Below are 25895 nucleotides of genomic sequence, written 5' to 3' on the forward strand. Positions count from 1 at the left end.
GACCTGATCAGCCTGTCAGCGTCGCCTACAGGCGTACATAGGCATATTGTTTGATCAAGGGCTGTGATACTGATCACTTTGTTTGATGAAACCTGGAAATATCTGACACTGACACACACTTGGAAACATCACTGGCGGTGATGTCGGTCGTGGGGGAGCTGGAGCCAATCTGCAGATGGTCAGTGGTTGTTCAGGTGATGCTGTCAGCTGGGGCAGCAACCTTGTGGCAATTAGCTGTGTGAATCCAGCCCGGGATGCTGGCACACTTTATGGCTGGGGTGGAGATTAGCAAGTCAGGTACCAGTCAAGTTGCCGGTACTTCTGGATCTGCTCACCAGAGAAGGAGACGCAATCCTTCATCGCGACCCAGGATCCCTGAACCTGAAGGCATGTTTCAGGTGGATTCTCACGACTGGGGCAAGAATGTCAAGAGTGTTAGTGATGGCAAGATGGAGGTTGCTGAGAGTGGAGTCGGAGCTAGAGTCTGCAGTCGGTGGCCCGGGTGGGATGAAGGTAGATGCAAAGGCAGCAGCTGTCACTCGTTTCATCCGACAGATCTTTGTGAACGAGGTTGGCACGGCTGAGGGAGGTGCAGTCAGACGGCAGAGAGGGCCCGGGTGAGAGGAGAGGAGCGAATGATCTGACCAGGAGAGGGGTGGTGAGTGGGGAAGGAGAGCAGGAGGTCAATGTGGATGATGGCATTGAGCGTTAAAGTCACCCAGGAAAAGGAGTTTAGAGGTAGAAGAGAGGGTCGTAGGGCCAGGAGGCCTATAGATTGTGGCAATGGTCAGGGAGGATGCGGGAGGAAGTGGGAGAGTTGACCAGTTTGCAAACCAGGCTCTCGAAGGAACAGTAAGGCTGGGTGGGTATGAGGGAAGAAGGGACCCGCCCAGGGAAGATCAGGGCAACTCCACTGCCAGTGCGGTTAGGGCGCGGCATTAGAAGCGAGTCAAAAGCAGTGACTGAGCTGGCATTGAACCAGATTGCGGTAAGGGCGAGGATTTCGAGGTCAAGGTCTTTAAGGAGGAGACAGATGTCGGCAAAGTGTTTGATAGCAGAACAAGCATTAAAGGTTTTCCAAGGAGGGGTACAGGGGTGTGGTACAGTCGGAGGAGGGGGGACAGAGAAAGTGGAAGGAGGAGCAGCAGGTGTGGGAAGGAAGTTGACGAGCAACGGCAGGCCCGGTCAAAGACGAGGAGGTTGGGTTGAGGACCCAGAACCAAGATAGTGCCATTGTGATAGACATTAATGATGCACCTGGATGATAAGCCCGCCAAGAGTGCTTCCCCTCTAGTGCCACCATTAATGGGTGTATAAGTAAAAGGAGAGAGAGTAGAGCTAAGACGAGCAGTCCATAGATCTGATGAGGGGACAGAAAAGACGATTTAAATGAAAATCTGTCTGGAAGTTGTGCTGACAAAGGTGTCTGCGATAGGTAGGCCAGGGTTTATGGTCAGAATGTCTTTTTATTAAGCTTTTCCTTCCAGACATCATGAGGGAGGATAGCTGATAGTATAGCAGTTGGAAAGGATAGGGGAGATGGTGAGTGGCATAGGGGTGGCACAGGATAGGAGAAAGATGTAGAGGCTGCACAGTACGGGCACAAACCCACCCGGAGGCCTAGTAGTCAACGGAAGCAAGAAAATGGATGCAATGGGATTACTTAAGTACCGAAAAAGGGGTGCATGGATGTTAAAAAATACACACCAGGATTCGAATTACACAAGAAACACAGACTGCATTGAGGAGCAGGATTAGGTAAGGCAAGGAAGGCAGAAAGGCATAGACACATCTTGATTCAACGGAGGTTTAGGTTGGTGGAAATGGCGATAAACGTGACCAGCCATGACTCGTAGGTATTGTTGAAGGGTGCACAGAGTTCCAGATGCTCGAGTTTGTGGGCTAACATGCTGCATGCCTGGTGACTGTTACATTGAGGTGCTGCAGATGTATATGATCTGATAAGGCATTCAGAACGCTCCTGTACACAAGTGTTTCTAGGTACAAAGAGGGGGGCGGCCCTCCGTGCACAGACAGGGCCTTACAAGTAGGCATTCGGCGGGGCCGGCATTCCCCTACCGGCTTTCAGATTGGTTGGGAAGTAAGTTGCTGAAGCCAATTACGGCTGCATGGCCAGAAGAAACAAAAACACTCCAGTGCTTCCGACAGGGATGGCCATTTTGGAAGGTGGTTGTTCCCTCTGTGTTTATTGCCCATCACAAAGCACGACTTTACAAATGCTCACAGAGCATAAAAATCGTAAAAACAGCGAGTTGTGCAGTCCGGCATGAAGCATCCGATGTATGCAAGGTACGCCCCTCAATCAGATTATTAGCCCAAAAAGGGCTTACCTTGACTGATAGTGGAGCCTGTGAGGGCCCAAAGCTCCGTGAGTGCGTGGCTCTGCGGCAGGCAGCTGTGGTGAATTGAGCCGCCTCTGATGTCGGTGAAGTTCATTGTTCATTGTAGATCATTGTCAACACTGAATTCACACAATAAATTAAAAACATCACTATATATATTAAAAAAAACATGTGCAAGAAGGTGCTAGTATTCACCACAAAGATCCTTAGGATAAGGATGCGTAATAGAGAAAGAAATATGCATATACCACGGGTAGGCGTGGGTAGACAATACTGTACCACCTACACTTAAACACCTATACATAGATTGCCAAATAAATCGAAGAAAAAAACACAATCTAGTAGGTTTATCTTGACAGCTGTGGCAGTAGATGTAACAATGTTCAAGCTATAGTTCACTATCAATGACGACCCCTCAATTTACGTCCTTTGGTGAATTGGGTGAGGGGGCCTTGAGGGCAATTTGCGCACCCAGAACGAAACCAGTTGAATCATAAACTACATTGACACAGGGGTAAGCTGTTTTTCAGGTAACCTTTTAATGTATCTCAATTGTGAGCCACTGGATTTTTGTCCACTGACCTGAGGTCACAGCAGGGAGTCACCACTGGTACATTTGCGTTGTCAGGGGGCAGCCTGCCATTTGCAGTCTGGAATACAGGGTCTTTGAGTTTTCTATAAGCTGTTCGGCGGTGGGCGGACGGGTTACATAATTCCTCCAAGTGATGTTTGTTTCCAGATGAATGTAACAATGCTTGTGTTTGGATCAGTTGCTGTTTGAATTGCACCACCAGGGTAATCGAAATAAACAAAAGGAAAGCTCTGATTAATGTGTCAATTGCTATTGTATGTGGGAAGAAACCTGAGTTGGGTCCAGAAACACATCTAGGCCTGCACTCGAAATAGATTGTAAGAGAATAATTCTGGGATAATAATCTGTATGTTTAAATCCCGGAACAAAAACGTACATCCAATGACCAGTTCTTCCAACGCTCTTGTCCACTGCCCTACTTGTACAAGTTTCTTTCCTGTGTGTTCTTTACTCCGCCGGACGTTCATCAGGGGCTGTACATTTTCTATTTGTGTGTCATATACAACTTGGAGATGTATTACAAACATACACACCTCGACCTGGGATGTGTATCTAGTTCTACTAATATTTTATATTTATCATTCACAGATATTGGCACTTGCGTACTCTGTTGAAAGTAATTAGAAAGGGTCAGTAGTATAGGACAGGGTCTGTCCAGTTGTGATACTTTGACTCCCATCTACAGCCAGTCTCGTGTTTGAAAATTCTCACTCTAACCTCTTGTCAACAAAGAAGAGCTGTTTCCTTTGTTTTTCACATTTGATAACAAATCATGTATAACCGTCATTGACTGCCTCAAAGGTCTAACATGCAATGATTTGTCTGGACACCAGGCTTAAGGTGGGGTTTTACCGTTTTGTTATCCATTTATTCATTTGCCTCATTTGTGGAATTTGAAACAGATTATATTCATTATGTGTATGTTTGTAGGATCCATAGGCCTACTGAATAAATATTTTGTTTACATTCTACTGTGTGCCATTTTAATAGATTCATTCAAATATAATTTACGATAGCCACGTGCCCTAGCAAGGGCGTGGTATTATAGAATCATAATTTGAAGTGGTTCATTTAGGGGACTCCCCTCTCTGTGATAGTTACAAACATACACAACCAGGGTCTTCCCGCTGTACCCTGTATGGTGTCTTTAATAGCTCTTAAAGAACATCTGCAACCCTCAATGCTGCTGACGCTACCTTCAATTGCGTCCACCTCTCACACTCTTGCTAATCTTCAACTCCATGGTAAGCTTCATAGTCTCAATTTCTCCACCCTTCGAATAAAATCCAATTGTGTTCCACTATTTTATTGTACAGCAGATGGTGTAAGAAAACATCCCTTGGGTGTAACGTCTTCTTCCAACCACCAAGGAGGAATTATGTTATTCCTCCCATTATCCTGGGGATTATTCAGCATTTCTTGGGGCCGGGTTCCTCTCAAAAGACAGCAAGCTTCCTGTCTGGTTATAGCCTGTTCCGGGATTTAAATATTGTAAAAGATTATTATCCCGGATTGATGTGTGATATGTAGAATTTTATGATTAGTTTTCCACAAATATATTGAGTATCAAACGATTTTCTATTAATTATATCATGACTTTTAATATTAATGATGTGTTATAAATTATGTAATAAAATGTAGAATTATTTTTTTACAATCTATTTCGAGTGCAGGTCTATATTTGTTTCTGGACCCAACTCCTGGTTCTTCTTACAATAGTAATTGTTGTTGACACATTGACCAGAGCTTTCCTTTTTTTAATTTGGATTGTGTACCCCACAGGGTACGAAGGCAAGTTGAAACCCCCACCCAGCCCCCCAATCGTGGGTTCAGCCATTTTGAGAATAGTGTACCATCAGGAGAATACCATACACGGGTGCATCCACCACTGTGTAGTGCATTTTATGTATGTTACTGAGTGTGCTCCCTACAGGAAGCATAATCCCATTTGTTCAGAGAATCACCCAAACAATGTGATTGGTTTTTACAAGCACGTCCAGGAACAGAGGAGTTGAATGTCAAATCCCACCGCAAGGGACAACAACCAAATGGCAAAATTCAATGTTGAGAGACCATTTCTAAGAGCCTTGCCTCCAGCTCTACAAATCAGAAAATATAGGGCGTAGGTGTCCTCACTGAGAGAACTGAGACAAATATAGTGGTAACAGATTGGGACCTGGCTAATGTAGGGTAGGGCTGCACACTAGTAGAAGTAAGTATGTAATGGGAAGTGAGGTATAGTGCAGTGCTAGGTTTGGTCCTGTTAACCATATAGACTTATTGCTGTGTCAAGAAGCAGACTTGCCTCAGTCTGTTTTGTGATTTATGATTGTGGATATCCTTGTGCAGACTGCTAGCCCATGCATTGAGCGTCTCCTTTGTCTCCCTTAACAGATATCAAAGAACATGTTAAACAGATTGAGAAGGCTGTCTCTGGAAAGGAACCACGTTTCGTCCTGAGGGCCCTGCGTGCCCTGCCCTCGACCTCTCGCAAGCTCAACCTTAACGTATTGCACAAGGCTATCCAGGGCTTCTTTACATCCAACAGCACAATGCGTGACTTCCTCCTGGGCTTTCTAGAGGAGGTGAGTATGGGAAGTCTGGGCAGGTCTAACTAGGTGGGTATCATGGGGCCAACTTCAGCATGGTGTCCCCGCCCCCCCCCCCCATTGACATTCTTGAATAGCTGAATATTGGATGAGAGGGTGGCATGTCAAATGTGACCTAGGCAGCACTGTTTTGCACTTGAGACTGTGAGTTGGCTAAGGGGTAGGCCACACAGGTGGATAGTATGGCGCCACCTCACTCCTGGGCTTTTTTTGCAGCAAGTGATTATGCCAATGCTGGGGGTAGGCCAGACATGAGGTGGGCAATACAGTATATAAATATTTGGGAGTTCTGGAGGATCTGATTTATAGTGTTGGTCTGAGAGGCAACACATGAAGTAAGTAGCATGGTGCACACTTTCCTCCTTTGCATATTGCAAGAGGTAAGTTTGGCATGATGAGGTGGATCTCTCATTAAGAGGGTAGCTCGCTGTGCAACACCCCTTGGGCTTGCTGCAGGAGGTGGGTATCGGAAGGGTGGTGGTGCAGTGCTCACATGAGCTGTATGCCTCCCTCCACACTGGCATGCCCGTCTGATAGTTTTATGAGGATTTAATTGTCTGGATTTGTCAGCTGCCCTCTTCTGTGACCAGTGCTTCATAAGTCGCAGTACTTTACTCCCTAATTTTTTTAAAGTTGGGAGTAAAATGATTTTTAGGGAGTAAAAATATAAGTCGATTTCCCAATGAAAGTATTTGATGAGCGAGTAAAAATGTTTTAACCGAAATGTTTTTATAATATTGATTTCTTTGCATCTAGTTATTCATGCACATTAAAAGATACTTGTTTACTAATTCCAATCAGGCAGTTTAAATAGTAGTTTCTTCCTGTGGCACTACGTGCACAACTGGTCCAAACGGGTCCATCGCGCTGCGAGGGTGAAAGCAGGAGCGCAAGATTCTACATGTCTTTTTGCTATTTTTTGTTGGGAGTATTTTTTACTCCCTATCACTTTACTTCTTGGGAGTATTTGCCAATTAAGTGGCTGATGCACTCCTTATCTATAGGGCTGCTTGACGTATGCATTCACTGAGATGAGGTCCGGTTTGCCTGCAGTTTTTTTGTCATAATTGATACCACGTGGTGGACAGTTTTGCAGTGTTTTTGGCAGCTTTATCTGTTCTGGCTGTCACAGAGTTCTGGCTGACATTTTATCTGTTTGCCCTCTTTGGTAGGGTTCAGGCTACTTGGTAGGGTTCAGCGTAATGGGTGTGCATTGGTGACCCATTGGGGGGGGGGCCTGCAAGTCGAACTTTGCAGAGTGGGTCAGCCTCCTCTGGATCGTAGTAACAATTTTTGATAAATGCATGACGTGTCTGCATGGGGTCCTCTGTTCTCCAGGTCCGGGTGCCAACCAAGATGCTCTGAAAATTAGGTGAGTGTGTACAAGGGGGTCCTCTTGTACCATACCCTAAGGAGCATCTTCCCATGTGTTTATTGTTTTAGGCTTTTTTAAAGTATTTTCAAACACATGCAGTGTATGGTTGCTTTAGTGTGCGCTTTTTCCCAGCAGTCGTGGTGTACTGGGACAGTGATATTGGTCGGGAATCTTTCTGACGTTGATGTTTCTGGAGACCAAATGCTAAAAGATCCTTTTCTTTGCCACTGCCACTTCTCTATCCCTCAGTGTTGTCTCTCTTTGTGGTCCGGTCTTCTCTTCCCTTTTTGGGCTCTATTCAGAAAGTCCTCAGGGCTGACTGCATCTCTGTTGATGATCCTATTAATGTACTGATGGTAGTGCTCAGCATGGGTCCAACCACAAAAATGTTTTTTTTTTTTTTTTTTACTACCCATGTCACTCAAAAATAATTAGAAGTGCTGAAAGCTTTCTTCGGCCGCGGACATGCTGTAAACAACTGTTAGGGCACAATAATATTTTTGGGAGTCTTATGGGACCCCTAAATGATTTTCCTCCTTTGGTTGTCTAGTATCTCTGACTTATTTTTGTGGTCAGCGGGATTTCTACTGATGTCTCCCTGCCACTGCAACCCATTTTCACATAGGCCGGTGGTATCCCATGTGGCTCTATGACGAATCATCTACCGGGGCACTAGTGGTCCAGGGATGAATATCGGTTTCTAAACCATCAATCAGCCCCACACCTCTAGTACACCAGAAGGGATCCGAACAGATTGGAAACGCAAGTAAATTATAAACCTCCTTGTCCACTTTTGGTAAGGTGGTTGGAATGGCAGGTTTATTTCTGCAAGATCGTGAATCGTTGGTTAGTTGCAACACAGCGGAAATACAATTATTACCCAATGATAAAAGGGACTGTCCAGTCAAGGTTGTATACAAATATCTACTTTAATTTTTTATTACAACAGACAGTTCTAGCACACTACAACATACAACCCACCCTGTAAAGGAACACAGAGGACGGACAGTTTCAAGAAGAAAAGGGAAGCACTCTGGATACTGACAGGAGGGTAGTCAGTGAAGCAATCAGTCTTAACTGTTCAAGGTTATTTGGTTTCAGCACCATGGGAGCGTAAATATTACTGAGGGCCTTTGTAGGGGGACAGAACCATAATGTACCTGGTGCTTGAGATGATCTTGATGCTCGACAGTGTCTAGTCGGTTCCAGGATGTTTTGAAGCTCCTGCGACAGAGTTCGGGACAGGAGATCACTGCGGGTATCAGGTGGCAGGCAGTTCGGCAAGCGAGGCTGGAAGGCCGGCTACAGGCTGGCCTACACGGCAGCTCAAGGTCCGGATTCGTTGTCTCTGCAGGTTGGCGGATCTGGAATGCCGGTCGATGCATCTCGGATGGCGTTAATGACTGCGGCGTGACAACAATCACTGGTGCAGCCAGTCGCAGTTCAAGGGCTCGACTGCCTCAAAGGTCCTTAAAAGTTGGACCCTGGTTGATACTTGTTGTGGCACTCCTTCTAGCTTCTTCGCTGGGCACGTGCCGTCCTTTAAGGCGGACAGCACAAAGCTGAGGAGTGTTTGCAGGCAACAGCTTTGTGCTTTGCTCAGAGACTCTCTGGCACTTCCCAACTAGCGAGATTGCTGGCAGAACCTAGCGGGGCACGCTGTGTGCTGGCTGGGTACAGGTTCTGGAGCTCTGAGATCGGTATCTCCCTCTATTCCCTGGGAGAGGTTTAGGGGAGGGATCTTGCTTCCTCTTGCAAATCCTAGCCTTCCTTCACTGCCGGAAGCTGTGAGGTAGACTGTACCTTCAGCCATGGTTCAAATTGAGTCTTCCTTCTTGCTCCTTTTGATGTTGTCGGATGATCTACCAAAAGAGGAGCTCAGCCCTCTTTTAAAGCCAAATGGGCCCCAGTGATTGGTGCATGCTAAGCCTACCTTAATGAACCAATCCTGGGCCTCCACCAACAGAAAAGGGGTGACAACATGTACTACGAAGTCTGTTGTGGATCAAAGTGTCTCTCTGGTTAATTGTGCTCTGCCTAGAAGTTTGTGGCGAGAGCAGACTTTCTGTCTCCATCAAATCACATACTACTTCCTCTGAAAGGGGTTCCCTGTAGGGGTTGCCTACTGTAAACAGTTGTCCCAGAATATGGCGAAGTCTGCTGGCACGCCGGAGAAGAGAATGCCTTCTCTGAGCCCGGCTCTGACCCCTCTGAGTGTCAAAAAGGGGTTGGCGGGGGCAAGGCGACCCGGACCAGCTCAAGGCTGTGTCGCAGGCCATGGACGTTTTTGTCGACGATCTGGAGGACGGCGGTGGTGCGGGGCCTAGTGTTCATCATGCCAGCTCAGCCGAGGGAATGTATCCCTGGACATCTTGTCCAAATTCTGGTGTCAGAGATCCAGAGGAGGGTGCCACAAGGGCCTGTTAAAACAGTTCCTCAGGCCCCTGACCAACCACCAACGAAGAAGAGGAAGCGCCATCCAACGCCTCGATTTCACCCTCTGTATCCGCGTTGGGGTCCCTCTCCCCCAGCAGGCACAGACACAGATACAGGGACGGATACGGCCACGACGATGATATAATTGGAGTGGGCAGCGTATCCCAGCAGCCTAGAGCGTCCCCATCGGACGAGGTGGGGTTCCATTCCATGATCGCCAAAGCCTCCGTGCTGTTTCAGCTTGTGCTGGAAGAAACCAGGAAGGAGGGTTTCCTGTACCAGAGGCGCGTGGCCAAGAGGTAGACCATCCATCTTGGATGACGTGTGGGAGGAGGGTCTGGCCCTGAACCCTTGCACGGCTACAGCCATGCTGGATAGGCTGGAGAAGTAGTATTGTGTACCGGGTGCTGCACCCAAGTGCCTGATGTCGCAACCAACCGTGGTTTCGGTGGCCACGAGGAAACTGTCATCTAACCCGTCCTCGTCTTCAGTCCCTCCGTACAGCGGGGGTAAGAAGATGGACGCCATGGGGAGGAAAGTGGTCTACACAGCTGCGTCCACCATCAAGGCGACCAACTCACTAGCGATCCTAACCAGGTACGACAAGGAGCTGTGGTACAAGCTGGGTCCGATTTTGGAGTTCCTCCCAGACAAGAGGATGGAGGCGATCGCCCTCTTCCAGGAGGATTCACATTAGCGCTGGACGTTGCTGACACAAGGTTCCGGCAGATGGGGAACGGTGTCTGCCTTCGTAGCCAAGGCTGGTTGAAGGCCACGAATTTCCACCAGGAGGTCCAAACAAAGGTGCTGGACATGCCTTTCAACGGAGATGACCTTTTCTGGAATTTCGTCGAGTCCCTACAGGCCATCAAGTCAGGTACAGAGACAGCACATTCCCTGGGCACCCTCCAGCAGCACCGCTCTTCCTTTCGCTCCTCCAGAGGAAAGTCAGGTAGGCCTTCGAAAGGTTTCTCCTCGTACTGTCATTCTTCCAGATCTATGACCCAGGAAGCCCACAGAGCCTGCTCCCAAGCCTACCGTGGAGGAGGACCGTGTCACCAGCAGGACAGGGTGCCGAAGCAAGCCTGAACTGACCAGGACATCGGGGGTGGGGGGGGAGGCGGAGGAACACCTGTGCGCCCCAGTGAGAGGCCGCCCGTGCACCCCAGTGAGAGGCCTGCTGACAAGGTTAGTCAGCGAGTGGTGAAAAAATCACCACTGACAGATAGGTGCTGGACGCTCTCGCCCAAGGACACAGACGGGAATTTGAAGTGTGCGGATCTCTCCGGTGGCATGCCAGGAGCAGCACATCCCTCTGCTCTTGTAGGAGGTATGGGCCATGCTGCGAAAATGGGGGCAGGTGGTGAGGACGGGGGGTGCGGGGGGGCAGGGGGCTGGAGGCCCATTCTAGACCTGCAATGTCTGAATAAGTACCTCAAATCTCAGAAGTTCAGGATGGTCAAGTTGCAGCACGTGCCTGGCCAACTGGAAAGAGGGTATTTCTTGATGTTGCTGGGCCTGGAGGATGCCTACTTCCACGTCCACAGGAAATTCTGCAAGTTTCTACGCTTTGTAGTGCAGGGACAATACTACCAGTTCAAGGCCCTACCCTTAAGCTTGAAGTTGGGCCCTGAGTGTTCACAAAGTGCCTGGCACTAGTGACGGCCTGTCTGAGATTTACAAGTATACCCGTACCTCAACAACTGGTTCATCTGGGCCTGATCGTGAGAGTTGGCCGTCGAACACACACAGGTGGCCATCACGCTGCTGATGGATCTGGGATTCTCCCTCAATTATCCGGTGTCCTGCATGACACCATTGCAGAACGCGATGTTACTGGGTGCCAGACTCAATACGGTTCCTGCGTAGCATCGCCCTCTGAGGAGAGGGTAGCAGCCGTTCAGGGGAAGGTGCAATGGCTGTTGTCGATGAAGACGGCCACGATGTGGACCATCAAGTCGTTGCTCGCCATGATGTCCTGCATCTACCTGATCCGGATCTGCAGGTTACAGATGCAAACTCTTCAGGCGTTCCTGGATGATCGCTAGGAACTGGTGTCTGGAAACATTACGGACAAGATCACTCTGGACGACTAGTTCCGTTGGGTGATAAGGTGGTGGGGCGTCTGCTCAAACATCGCCTGGGGCACGGGATTCCAGAACCTTCCGTTCCAGGAAACGGTCATGACTGACGCTTCCCTGGAAGGCTCAGGAGCCCACACCTGACGTCTGCACGCCAGAGGCCTCTCACTACCGGACGAGAAGGATCTCCATATCAACATCCTGGAGCTACGGGCAGTGTTCTGGGCCCTCAAGTCATTCCTTCTGTCGCTAAAGGGCAAGGTGGTGAGGCTCTTCACGGACTACACCACCACAATATTCTACCTTCGGAAACAAGGGGGCACTTGATCACAACGCTCTCCAGTGAAGCGCAGGGATTATAGTGATGGGCTGTCAGACTAGAAATGTTCCTCGTCCCTCTTCATCTAGCGGGAGTCAAGATCACTGTTGTGGATTCCCTCGTCAGAGAATTGCGCTCCTGCCATGAGTTGGAACTGCGGCAGGACCAGATGGACCACATCTTTCCCAAGTGCGGCAGGCCCAAGATCGATCAGTTTGCGACGGTGGCAAACTCCAAAGGGCAGAGGTTTGCCAGCAGATTCCACCAACCGAGGAGCCTGGGAAACGCGTTTGTCTTCCCGTGGGAAGGGATGTTTCTGTAGGTGTTTCCTCTCCTGCTACGAGTCATCATTACACTCAGTGTTAGTGCAGGATGATGCTCATCGCCCTGGCATGGCTGAGGTAGATTTGGTATCCGGACCTTTTTAGCCTGTCCGCGTCGCCTCCGTTCAAGCTACCAGCTGTCCCGGATCTTCTCACCAGAGGAGGAGGCACAATCCTGCATCACGACCTAGGATTGCTCAACCTGAGGGCTTGGCTCCTGCAGCCCTAGAGTATGGAGGATGAGTTACCTGCAGACTGCAGGGAAGACCTCGCCATGGCTAGGGCGTCATTGACTTTGAAGTGCCACAGTCACAAGTGGAATCGTTTCGCTACGTGGTGCCGGTCGCAGAAGATTACCCCTCTGAGGGTCACAGCCCCGCAGATGCTTCCATATTTGCTATCCTTGGCCAAGGCCGGACTGGCACACGCCTCAATCAAGGTACATCTGACGGCTATCTCCTACTGCACCAGGTCTCCAGGAAGGTCTTCACTTTGGTCTCATCGACTCTTCAAGGAATTCCTCAAAGGACTTTTTCATTCTTTCCCGCCAGTGAAGGGTCCTGCCCTGGTATGGGAACTCAATGTGGTTCATATGAGGCTCATGGGGGGGGGGGGAGGTAGGACCTTTGAGCCTATGCATCAGGCCCCTCTCGTGGAAAACGGCTTTCCTGGTGGCCATCACCTCTGCCAGGAGGGTGGGTGAGATACAGGCCCTATCCTGCAAACAGCCATACCTGACTTTCCACATATCGATGGTGGTGCTGCGGACGGACCCCTCTTTCATGCCGAAGGTTCCGTCGGAATTCCACCTCAACGAACCTTTGCTGCCTGTTTTTTTTCCCCCTAAACCTTTGTCACTGGCTGAAGGGTCTTGCACTCGCTGGGCGTTGCTCGTGCCCTGAAGTTCTACATGGCACGCACAAAGAGTTTTCGAGAGACTTCATAGCCGTTCGTGAACTTTGATCCTGTGAACCATGGGAAGGCCTTGTCCCAGGCTTCCATCTCAAGGTGGCTCTCCGGCTGCATCATGCACTGTCATCAGTTGTGGTACCGACTGCTGCCCGGCCGTCCGAGAGCCTACTCCACCAGAGCGATGGCTGCGACCACAGCGTTTCCAACTGATGTGCCCCTGCTGGACTTCTGCAGGGCTGCTAAGTGGAGGTCTACGCACACCTTCATGAAGTTTCACTGCATCAACAGGGATTCCAGGGAGGAGTCCAGAGTTGGCCAAGAAGTGCTGCGCAACCTGTTTTGAGTCTGTTCCAGAGGTAAGAGTTGATTGCTTCTGTTGAGCCTTGCCGCCGCCCGTGGTTGTGTAATGTTGTATTGCTGTGTATTCATTATTCAGGAGCGTGTGAATCCATGCCTGACCCCATGCTGCTTACCAAATCTGAAGATGGCTGCCAGGGGACGGGCCCAGAGAATAGCGATTGGTTTAGAAGAGAAATACAGTTTGTGAGTGATTCTTTTTACTGAGGATTCCCAGCCTGACAGGTAATATTCATGAGTATGTGAATCCATGCCAGACCTAATGCTGGAGAACAATAGTTAGAGGTACGTAACTTGTTTCTTTTTCACGATTTTTAAGCTTTCATCTTTCTTTAATGTCCATTTTCTTGACTGAAGAAAGTACAAGCATACACTGAAGGAAGTATTCCAACATTGGTTCATTCTCGTTTAATATTTTGTCCTGATTGGGACGAACCTGAAAATTCCTGAGGTGAACTTTACTCGCTTAAATGATTCTTGCCAACTTCTTTTCATTGGGACGAGTATGTTCGTACCAACAATGATCATCACTCTCTTCATATATTCTTGACTCTTTACCTCTACTGGGACAAGTATGAGTGTGCCATTAATGTTTTTTTAATTTTTTTTTAATTCTTTCTATTGGCATTTAAAACAATACAAAACCTCAACAGCTTAACTCCCCTTCTTTCCCCTCCCTCACCCTTTACATTCTGTTAAGTGCTTCCTCCTCTTTCCAGCTTTGGGTGATTGACCGCTGACGTCCTAAAATGTTTTTTTTTTTAAAAAGTGTTCCATGTGCCAGGGCCTATAGACTCCTAACAGGTCTAGGTTGAGTTTAGTAGCTAGTGGTTTGGGGCTTTATGGTGATCGATTGGTCTTTTTTTCCCCGAGGCGAAGTAGCATGGGTAGGTATTATTCGGGTGCATGCCGCCACACTCTTGGGAAGACCGGGGTTAACCCCCCCCCCATCTCCCATCGGTTGCCTTGCATATTGCCCCACCTAGTCTCCATATCGTTGCAATATAGTATGTCTTTGGACCACTGGGCTACCTCCTCCCTCCCCACACCATTGCCACCCTCGCTTGGCCAGCATCAGCAGGCAGCCTACCAGTTTCCTAGTGCCCTTGGGTATTGGCTTTGTATAACCCAACAGGGCTAGCTCTGGTTCCAGTGGAATCTTCCGCACAATAATGCTCCCAATCGCCTTAAAGACCTGGTCCCAGAATTGTCTAATTTCCCCGCATTCCCATGCCATGTGTAGGTAGTCTGCTGCCTCCTGACCACATCTAGAGCATCTTCCAGTGGTGTGCGGAAATGATTCTTCTATTCGGGCAGGGGTGTAATAATATTGATGCCGGTGCTTAAAATGAATTAGTTTAAATCTGGTGCAGGTAGCCCCCTTCCTTTATTTGCATTTCTAAAGCGCTCACACAGCCGCAGGCATCGAGGCGCTGTTACAGGATAATTTCACAACAGTACCCCCACTTTGCTTCTGGTATTTCTCTCCCCAGTGTTCGTTCCCCGGCTCCTTTCGGACTGGCTGTGGTTATGGGTATATTGGTCAGTGCCTTTTTGTATACAATGTGGATGTAACCCTGTGTCCCAAGGTCCCATGCACCATGCTATCTAGTGTATTCGCGGTCTGGTGTTGTCTGGATACTATGGGAATAGGCGCTGCAGGGTCACTTGTAGCCTGAAGTATAAAAAGACATCTAGTGCCGACAACTCCCCCTTCTCCTTCAGTAATTCCAACGTTATGAACTCCCCATTGGGAAACAAATTTACCGACTCCCATTTTTTTCATCTGAGATATGACTCCTGCCTCACTGGTCAGGGGGACGTCCGGGATATGAGTGAATGGGAGTTTGGGTGAGTAAAGTATCTTCCCCCTTGGTTTTACGTTCTAGTATGGTCCATGCTCTACATGTCAGATCCACCATGTGTCGTGTTCTGTCTGATCGGCTTGGGGCAGTAAGAATTACTGATCTCCGCATTGCCAGAGCTGCTAATGCTCTTTTGATTTCAACATGCCCCCGATCACTGTGTGCCCCATACCAGTACATGAGAAAACCAGCCTGTGCCACGTTGTAGTATAATTCAAATTCTGGTAATGCTAGTCCCCCCAACCCTCCCTCACCCCCCCCCCCCCCAAAAAACGGAGCCCTGATCTTGTCCCAGGATATTCTTGCTCGTTTACCTGCCCAGATAAATTGTGTTACTGCTGACCTCATTTCTCGAAAGAATCTTGCAGGTACTGGTATAGGTGCATTTGGGAATATATAAAGAAATCTGGGCAAGATGGTCATTTTGACCACCTATATCCTGTCATAGAGATTAAGTGGAAGGGAGTTCCATCTAAGGATAGCCTTTTTGGCATCTTCTAGGGTCGTCACATGGTTACTGTGATATACCATCTTCCTGTACCTGGCTATGGTTATCCCTAGGTACTGAGTTTGTAGTAGGTCCCATTAGAATCACCAATTATCCTGAACTGTTTTAACGCATCTGTTAGGGGAAATCTGATCATTTTACTGGTATTCACCTTCACACCTGATGGATCGCTGTAGTGCTGAACTTCTCGTATCACTGTATCCGGGTTAACGTTGGGGTCCTTTTAAGAACAGCACCATGTCGTCTGTGTATAGCGATATCACCACTCTGTGATTGTACAGTCAGATCCCCCTATGTATATGTAGTTCCCTGATTTGTTCTGCCAGCGGTTCAATTGCTAAAGTGAAGAGTAGGGGGGATAATGAGCAGCCCTGGCATGTTCCTCTCCCGAGTGATATACATCCCGTCTCTTCCCTATTTACTCTTACTTTTGCTACTGGGTCTGCATATAGTAGGGATATTGGGGAGATGAATAGTTGTTCCAACCCCAGACTGCGCAGAATCGTAAACAGAAATGGCGACTCGACCGAGTCAGCCCATCTGATGTTGATCGCCCCGGGATGAACCCTGGCTGATCTGCCCTGACCATTGTTTACATAAGCGGCGACAGTCTGGCCGCTAGGATTTTTGCCAACATTTTATTGTCAAGGTTGATGAGTGAAATGTGGCGGTAGGACGAGCAGTCATTATTTGGTTTCCCAGGTTTCAACAGAACCACCATGCCGCCTCCCTGAGAGAATCGGGCAAACGCACTGTGTTAACGGCCTGCTGGTATACCTGCAGTAGGTAATGGGCCATTTTGTCGATGTTGTATTTATAAATTTCAGCTGTTTTCCCCAATGGCAGATCCCTGATCGCCTCCCTGACCTCAGCTAGTCTCAGCGGTCGGTTCAGCCATTCCCTTTGTTCATCTGTACACCAGTATAGCCCTATCTGGCTCTAGTACGAGTCTAGATCCACTTGGGACTTGTGGTAGTCTGAGTAGAGTACAGGTGCGTATATAATTTCTGAAACTCCTGGATTATTCTGAGATCTTCACACTGGTCATTCCCGTTATCATCGGCTATTGCTCCTATTCTGCCTTCCTGACCTCCCATCCTGGTTGCCCTGGCAAGGGACCGCCCAGGGTCTGGCCTTCTCCATATTGTCAGGGCGTTGTCTTATCCCATAGATATTTGATTACCCTCTGTGCTAGAGTGTGAAACTCCTGGAGTGCCTGCAGTATTTCTGCCTGTTGGGCGTGTGTAGGGGTAGGCTTAGCCTCCTGGAGGGCGTGAATAACTTCCTCTTTGTCGGCTATTTCTCTCCTTATTTGTCTTATGATCCCAGATTCCCTTGCGATGCATTCCCATCGGATCACGCGCTTAAACCCCTCCCTATAGAGTTCCCACTGAGTCTTCCTACCCCTCATTGATCTCAAAATATGAGTCGATGGCGGCTGTCAATCCCTCCTTGAAAACTGTGTCTGAGAGTCCCTCGCTTTTGAACCTCCAGGGAGGCTGCGTCCCTCCCCGTCCAAGCAGGTTGACTGTTCGAAGAACAGGGGCATGATCTGATAGCGTGCGGTCTAGTATGTCCACGCCAGCTGTTTGGCCCAGAATGGTTCGGAATATCGAAAAGTAATCTAGCCTAGATGCAGAGTTGTGGGGCCCAGAATGGTGTGTGAATTGACGTGTCGCTGGGTTCCTTATCCTCTACCCCCCACCCCTGGATCATTCCCTGGAGTTCATCAGACCCCTTTGTGTTGGTTTCCCCCCAGTGCGATCCCGGGTGGGATCCAGGACTCATTGAAGTCTCCCGCCCATATTATCTCCCCTTTGGGTATTCCTCCCAGTTGTCCTTCGATCGATTATAGTGATTATATCCTATCTTGATTGGGTCCATAATAATTGATCAGAGTGTGTAGTTTCCCTTGGATTACCCCTTGAACCACCAGTGCTCTACCTTCCCTATCTTTCAGGATCTTTGTTTGTTGGAACCCCATTGAGTTTTGTATCAGGCTTACCCCTCTTGCGTATGAGGAGGAATATCGGTGGCATCCCCAGCTTCTCCCAAATTTAGCCTCTGGCTCTGTTGTGTGATGGGGTCTCCTGCAGCAGTGCGACCGCCACTTGATGGCATCTCATGTATTGCAGGACTTTCCGGCACTTAGGACAGTTAAGGCCCCTTACGTTCCAAGTCAATAACTTTTCAGGTTTGTCGTCCCCTCCAGCCCCCCAATGCTGGGGGGGGGGAGGTCATCCGTGGCAACTGTAACTTCCGTTCCAGCTATACCAGTGGTGTCCCTCCCCCTCCCCTACCGACAACCCCAATTCGTCAGTGGTGTATGTCCTCCCATACTCCATCCCAGCTTGGACAGTCCCTTTTCCACTGTGTTGCCTGGTGGTCTGTTCTATGCAGCGCCTTCCACTTTGTTGGGCAGCTGCCTGCACCCTGGAGGCCCGCTGCGCACGTCTCTCTATTGCACGGTTTGTTGGGGAGGCGTGTTGTTCAGGTTGGCTCGCCCAGTTTCACTGTATGGCCTGACATGTACTGGTGTGCCGTGCAGGGCACCCACTGCATCTAGTCTTCCGTGTGATTTTGTTGCTCAGGGGTATGAGTAATACAAAGTGCCCAGCTCCGTGCCCCCTCCGGGTACACACTTGATCCGTTATGCAGACTAACCGGGGGTCGCAGGCTTCCGGTTGCTCTGTGGTTTTCACGCCGTCTGCTGATGCGCGTTCCAGCTATCCTCTCCTTTTCTTTCCTAGACTCAGGGCACGTTGCTGTTGGGGTGACAGACCTGGTCGTCGCGCTGCGGGGTACGCTCAGCCAACCTCTGTCCTCGGGCCGCGGCTGGTCCGTCCGAGGGTTTGTGCCACAGATACCCAGTGCTCTGTTAGGGAGTGCCTAGTGTGGGTTTGCCTCACCGCCCTTTCCCAGGGCGCTCCAGCGAGGTGGCGGTCTTTGTCGAGACAGCTAGTCCTCCCCACGGTGCCATCGTACAAGTGTGTGCCGGGTCTGCTCATTGTAAAGTCCTCTCAGCCGTTCCAGAGGGCCGCTCCGGTCTCGGCTCCTCCTGTTCTCCAGCGGTCCGTGCTTGCTGTTCCCGCAAGGTGGCTTAGGGTTTCAGGGTCTTCGGTGCCGAGCTTTGTCTCCTCGGTGCTGCGGAGAGGCGCACGCAGAGGCCCGGAAGCTCTCCGGCGTGCGGCCAGCGCGGCTCCTCCTTCGTTCTGCACTGTTCACACGGCCTTCCTACGTCACCGCAAAGGTGCCAGCTAGGAAGGGCTTCCCTTCTCCGATTTTTCTCTGTTTTTTTTTTTCCCACCGGGTTTTGACCTTCTTCTTCGTCTTCTGTCGTGTGTTAAGCATTGTCAGGCTGGAAACCGTCTGGATATATTAGCCGGATTTATGAGTGCTGTGGAGTTTCACAGGCTTGCGGCCATCTTGGTCAGGCTCGCTAGCGCCCCAAGCGTGCCAGTAATGATTATCTGTCCCCCCCAGTGTCTCCCCTTTTCCCTGTTACCTGGGTCATTCAGGGAGAACATCACTGAGGCTTATACTAGGATGGAACGCTCTTGTTCGATTGTCAGGTTGGCGTCTTCTTTCTTTTCTCCATCTGCTTTGCTGCACAATATCCTTTTAGTGGTATCCACGTTCTTCAGACTTTCGGGTCCACGATGTTGACTGGCGGTGACGCCACCACTTGTCTCTTGAACAGGTTCAGGGTGACCTGTGTCACCTTCACCTTCTCGTCTCTTTCCTCCTTTCCAATGCGATACATCGGAAGCTCTTCTGTGGCCTCCCCTCTGTATTGACACTGCATGTCCTAATTCCTTTCAGCGCTCGACTGTGAGCAGATTCAAAACGTGCAGACTCTCCTCCCCCTTCCGGCTCCTAATGATGCTGCCGTGGGACTTCCCCGGGGAGCTGTCCAGGTCTCTTTTCTGTTGGCTTCACAATCTTTGTCTCCATTTGTTTTCTTCGTCTCAGTACCATTTGTTTTCCTTCACAAACATAGTTGGTTGACAATAACCGACCTTTGCTGATTCTTGACATTCTTCCTCCTTAGGTTTTAAATGTGGATTAGTGATGTCCTGCTTAGGGAGTTCCTCATTAAAACGGGAGTGCCTGTCCACAGAGGGGGGAGTCTCTCTCGGTGAGTTCCTGCTTGTCTATACCTCTAGAGAGGGTATTGCGCAGCAGGCTCCCGTCCCTAGCCTCACAGGAAAAGCCTCCTTCTGGAGAAGTGATAGAATCCCTTGATTCGTTACAACTAGCATTTCGGCACATGGTAGAGGGAGGCAGAAACTGGGGCCTTTTGTTGCTGCACCCTTCAAGAATAGAACTGGCTCTGGGCCCATCTCCCATCTTCTGCAGCGAGGGCTACTGACACCCTCTTGACAATACCAGGTTAGCGGCCATGTCAGAATTTTCGTCATTGAGCGGCTTCCCCATACCTTTCTGGACAAATGTTAGCCTTTTTGCATTACATCATTTTAATCCTCTTGCTGGTACCTTCAACTGGGAATTGTTGGACTCAATAATCTCTTGCTCTTCACAGCTTACCTGATGGGCATGGCAACAATTGTGTGCCATAAATAATAGACTGCCCATGCTAACTGACGCCATACAAATATATTTGTAAGACATTCCCTCCGGGTGTTTGAATGTGTTTAAAGGAGCAATAGGACATAACTAGAAAACATGTAAGCATACTGAGACATATATGTACTGAACAAAAACGTAGTTTGCATCTCCTACCGAAGTTAGAATTATGGCACGCTTGGTATTAGCTCCTCCTTCCCCATACATGGCTCCTACTTTTACTGGGTGGATCCTGGTACTAGGGAGCGGCTCTTAACTCTGGCTCATCAAATCTTTACTTGGATGTCTGTACGTATGCTTACGTTGAATAAAAAAAGTGCACAGCACCATGTGTACCTGTAAGAAACAATACTCGCACCAGTGGCATGAGCAGAGCAGTATCACCAGAAGGAGCTGAACTATTGTTGCTGAGTCTGATTTGGAACTTTAATTTGCATGACTAGGTGCGAAGAAGTAAGGATTGGCAAATGAGATTTGCTTTTTGAGAGAAAATAAATGTGTGCTTGTCTAAAAATAAAAATAAAAAATACCCCTGTTGTGAATGGGAACTACTACTTCATGCCCGGAAAAAGTATTTTACTCCCAACTTACAAAAATGGGGAGTAAAATACTGCTGCTTCAAAATCTTCTCTGGAGCCTTGAGTACATCCAAATAATGAACTTGACAGCAATGTTTTATTACCTCTATCTGTAAGGAACCAGAAGTGAGACCGAGACAGAAGACTCCTAGTGGTTGCTATAAACATTAGTTTTGGTTGAGGTAGGGAAATACCTCCTAGAGTAGGGACAGTGAGGCTTTTTCCAACCTTTTATTATTTAAATAAAGGGTCTGTCCTGTGTCAAGATTCCAAAGCTAAAATATTCTATATGTGAAATCCTATCCTAGCCCTCGTATTTTAGAAACTAACTCAAAGGGGCAAAGGGTATGTCTTTGATCTTGAAGGTGCACAAAATGTTCAAGTTCAACAAAAAATTATACCTCCAACCAAAGTAGATAATATTCATAGTTCAGGAAATTAATCCATTCCCCAGTTTTCTTCAAAATAAAAGAAACGTTGAAAGACACAACTTCTTAGTAGCCCAAAGGGATAACCACTTCTTATTTGTGTCACAATTCATCTCAGGAGAAATGACTCCATTCCCCAGGCTTTTCTTGATATTCAGTATTACTCAAATCCTACAAGCATAGATCTTCTTTGGGATTCTCCTGTCAAAAACACCATTTAAGTGCAGGTCCCAGACACATGGTATACTCTCCTGCCAGGTTCATTTTCACGTCCAATGCAATTCAAAAGGTCCTATGGATTCTCCTTTTATGATATGCAGTTCTCTTCACGTACTTGGCTTTACCTGGTATACTCTCCCGCCAGGACTTTTTTTATGCAGTTCACATTATAACGCAGTTCACTTTAGGTGCAGTTCTGAGACTCACACAGCCCACGTGTTGGGTTCACAACCTTCTGTTGTTTAGCTCAGGGGTAGGGGTTTACTTTCCACTCGTGAAACGTTTCTCACTCTCTCAATTCACAGCTTCATGGTTTCCCAGGCTGCGCTGTGTCCTCCTTTAAGGACCCCGGCATCTCACCTCCTCCCATTGAGCTCACCAGTTTGCTGGGGTTGCTCTGGCATCCTTCCTGCTGCTGGCCTACCGGGGATGCTCACCGACAGACTGGTGCAGCGCCTTGTTCCTCATTCACCACTTGTCCGGTGTTCTCTGAAAGCCTTGCACTTTCTCTGGCCTCATGTTGCCTGACCTCCGGTTCTCTGGCGTACAGGTTACCACGGTTCCCATTCTGGCAGCACTTCCCGTTCTCCGTCTGCTCTCACCTGCAGCAGAGCTCTTCTCAGGCCTTCTCTTCACCTGACGTGAGCCGCCTGCTCCTGTCTGCTTCTCTTTCCCTTCCTTCAGCTGTCCAGGTTTTAAATGTCCCAACAATGCATGCCTCTTTCCAATGCCTAGAGTGCAATGGTGGGTTCCGTGCTCTAGTGATCCTTATTACTCTGTTGCTCTTCTTTGTCCCATTATTTTCAAAGGCCTTCATATAAATGGGTTTGAAAATCAGTTCTAGTCGTTCTGTCGATTACAAGATTTTGAAAGATGCCATCAGAAAGTCTTGCGCGTGGTTGACAGGAACTGTTACAATAGGCCATCAAGGCATGAGGAGCGGAGGGGATGTCCATAGAAGGGAAAGGGGAATACTATATCTCACCTGATGTCTGCCCCTCTCCCCGAGGGTCACCTCTCCTCACCTGTGCCTCCCTCGTATAGCCACCTGCAGAGTTGAGATTAGTTGGTGGCTGTCGTCCCCTGGCCACATGAGGAGAGGGTACTGTAATGAATTGGATGGACAAATCACTGTTTTCCCGGTGGCGACCTCCTCCCATGTGGTCATGGGACAGAAGCTGCTACCTGATCTTAACCTTGGGGCCAGCTGTATGAGGGAGGATCGCATGGGGGGGGGGGGGGCAACCTCCAGGGAGATACCCTGAGTCCATCGGGTGAGATGCGGCACCCCTTTTCCCCTTCCAGGATGAATCCACCATTTGTAACAATATAATGGCCTCTTTCACACACAGAGAATAATGAAAAATGCTGGTCACATCCCAAAGGCCAACTCTCAACTAATCGACCATTAAGATTATGAAAGACACTGTTTCCAGCTCCTCATACTCTTCTTCCTAACATAGTTTGACTTTGAAACCCATGGCAAACATTTATACAACATTCTCAAAAAAGATACTACTATTCCCACAATCCCACAACACTGGGACGAAGAGGAGGAGAGGAGTAATGATGATCACTTCCCAATAGTCTAATCCTTCCCAAAATCCTATTGGCCAGAGCCGTTCGAAAAAGGACAGATTCGGGAAGTGAGTTCCCTAGGGGACCTGACTTCAGGAATCATGTGCTCGAGAAAGAAGGGCTGAAAACTGCTGTGCCAAGACATAAAATGGGGGAACCCTTGCCTCTCAACTGACTGTGGGGAGCTGGAAAGCACTGGACGTGTCAAGGAAGCCAGTCTGCCCCCTGGAGGTGCAAGGCGAACCCCTGGGCATCAGCAGAGTGCCCCAGCACAGAAGAGACTGCAGCATCCCTCACTGAGGGGGGAGACCAGGGAAAGTTTGTTGTCTTACCCATCTTGGGTGCGACCCTTTGAAGTTGATGGTAACAAGATTAAAGAATTTTGCTATCCAGAGATTGTTTGTCCTCTATTGCAAAAGTAGAAGCCATCTCCATTGAAGCCGGTGTACAGAAGCTAGAGGCGCGAGTCAGTGTGGCGGAGCAGAGGTTCAGAATAAAAATGTGGTTTGGGCCCAGCGCGCTGTGGAGATGTCGGCAACCACAAGAGGATTCTTGGGCGTCCTGCAGCCAGGAGAAGCAGCGTTGTCCTTACAGGACTGACAACGCCACACAGAGCCGGTGAGTTAGACCAAGCAGAGTGGCAAACTGGGGCATTTCGGCAACCACGCCAAGCACAGTTTGAACATTGCAAGGATGCAATTAGGGAAGCAAAGCCCAAGGGAGGTTAAAGGGGGGGGCGAAAGGAAATGCCCACACCTCGTGAACTTTTTCAAATTCATAAGTCTACAAGTGCATGTTGGAAGCCCTGGCAGGAAAGACCAGGTGATTGCAAAAGTGCAAGAAGAGATGTCCTGGCAGGCGAGTACACCAGGCAGCTGAAAATTGTATAATGATTCCTACTAGGGGAGAATAGCAGGTAATCTGTCAAGGTGTAAGAACATTTACAGAAAGACACATTTTGCTTGAACAGAACTTTTTAGTTGAACACAAACTGAGTACATCGAAGACACCAAGGAACTGTTTTTTGCCATGCTGTTTAAGAATACAGATGAAGGGAACCACCTTCTGGATCGAAGGGTCTTTACCTTGGAGAACATTTTTGTTGGAGTCATTCTTGCACTTTTGATTTTGTAGACTTTTTTTCTAAAATCAAGTTAAATACATTTCCTTGCACCTTTTGCTATTTGTAAGGATAGGTTGTTTTGGACACAAGGACAGTTTTTCAGTTATTGACATCCTGACACAGGACTATCCCTAGTTTTAGTTTCTAGATGGGGAAGTTCCTCGTTTGAATAGGGCTAGAGAAGCATTTTTCCGACCTGTTTTTATTTCATACAAATGTCTTTATGTAAGAATACAACAACGCTGTGTCCGTCTCATTTCTGACCCCTCACACTATTTCCAGGAAAGGATTGATGACACCATCAGATTAATCATGTATACTTCTAAACAGTTGAGACTCAGGCAATTGTACCAAGTACCAGTGGTTACTGGGAAGGTATCCAGATTGCTTTCCCTCAATTTCAAGCCTTGATGTAGGTATGCCATCTACTGTTGGCTGTGCCATAGCCTGGGACATACATTTCTGATGCGAGGACAATAGACCAATATGACTGCATATCCACAAAGTAAACTGTGGAAAACCCATGCTGATGTCCTTAACTGTTGGTGTTTATAGAGGCTGCCTTGGGTGTTATCTGTGAGAAATATGCCGATACATGGGGAGCGGGGGATTATATTTAGAAAAGGAGCCTCTATCTACATTTGTAACAGTGATCATTTCAATCAAAAATGACATATTGAGATGGAAACAACTGTATTTGCGGCTCTGACCTATGCTTCAACCAAAATGAACACTGTGGTAACATTAAAACCAATGCTATTTTATTTCAAGGTTGATGACGATGTTGAATAAATGTTTTTTTTATTTATTTGCATTTTTAAAGCGCTCACACAGCCCGCGGGCATCGAGGCGCTGTTACAGGAATTGTTTTTTTTGTTGCGTAATTGGTTGTTTTTTTTGTCTTAGTTGCGTATTTATAACGCACCTAAATACCCAGAGGTTTCTAAGCGCGGACCCGGGGATCGAACCTGTGTTGCTTCGTGTCGTCTTGCTTCCAAGGTGAACACGTTGCCGCTAAGCTATCCTCCCGGGACGGGTTGTATGGGTGATCAAAAGAATATGCTATTGGCAAGAAGATTTCAAGGGCCTGCTGCCTGAATTCTCATTAGACATACCTATTGTTGAGAGATGTATTATTTTTATGCTTCATCCCCTCTCCTAGGAAGACCCCCAGCACTTTTTGCTGGACTCCGGGACGTTTTTCTTTCTATCCTGAATGAGGGAAGCATTTGTCCCTCATTCTTTCTTATTTGCTCTGACTTTTGGAACTCTGTTCTCTTGGTTTTAACTTTCTTATGGAGTCTGCTTTCCTCCATACCTCTTTTAAGGTATCGGTTTCACTTTGGTAGCACACAGCACCTTATGTGCAGTGTTGCTGGGTACCCTCTCGGTTCGTCTTTGAGATTCTTTTACTATCCTCAAGTAACTACAGTTTTTAAGGATAGAGGGATACTTTGTATCCTTCCTAAATCTTTATACTATAGGAGATTAGCACACACCACCTTATGTAGAGTGCTAAGGGGATACTTAGTATCACCCTTCTGTCTGCTCCTGTAACTTTAGACAACCCTATAGTAATGGCTGGTGGCAGTGGACGTGTTCTACCAACTATTGTGCTATTGTTTCCTGCAGACTGTATACA

At 48.2% G+C, this 25895-nt stretch overlaps 1 protein-coding gene across 1 annotated transcript in view; it reads left to right on the forward strand.

Moving 5' to 3' along the window:
* The window catches only part of PSMD3 (proteasome 26S subunit, non-ATPase 3), a 258442-nt gene that overhangs the window by 28164 nt on the left and 204383 nt on the right, over nucleotides 1-25895 (forward strand). The window contains exon 2 of the mRNA XM_069634771.1: nucleotides 5350-5540. Coding sequence (XP_069490872.1) covers nucleotides 5350-5540 — 191 coding nt within the window. The remainder of the gene's footprint in view (nucleotides 1-5349; nucleotides 5541-25895) is intronic.

This window comes from Ambystoma mexicanum, chromosome 13 (assembly GCF_040938575.1).
Source record: "Ambystoma mexicanum isolate Mex_15411 chromosome 13, UKY_AmexF1_1, whole genome shotgun sequence".
NCBI lineage: Eukaryota > Metazoa > Chordata > Amphibia > Caudata > Ambystomatidae > Ambystoma > Ambystoma mexicanum.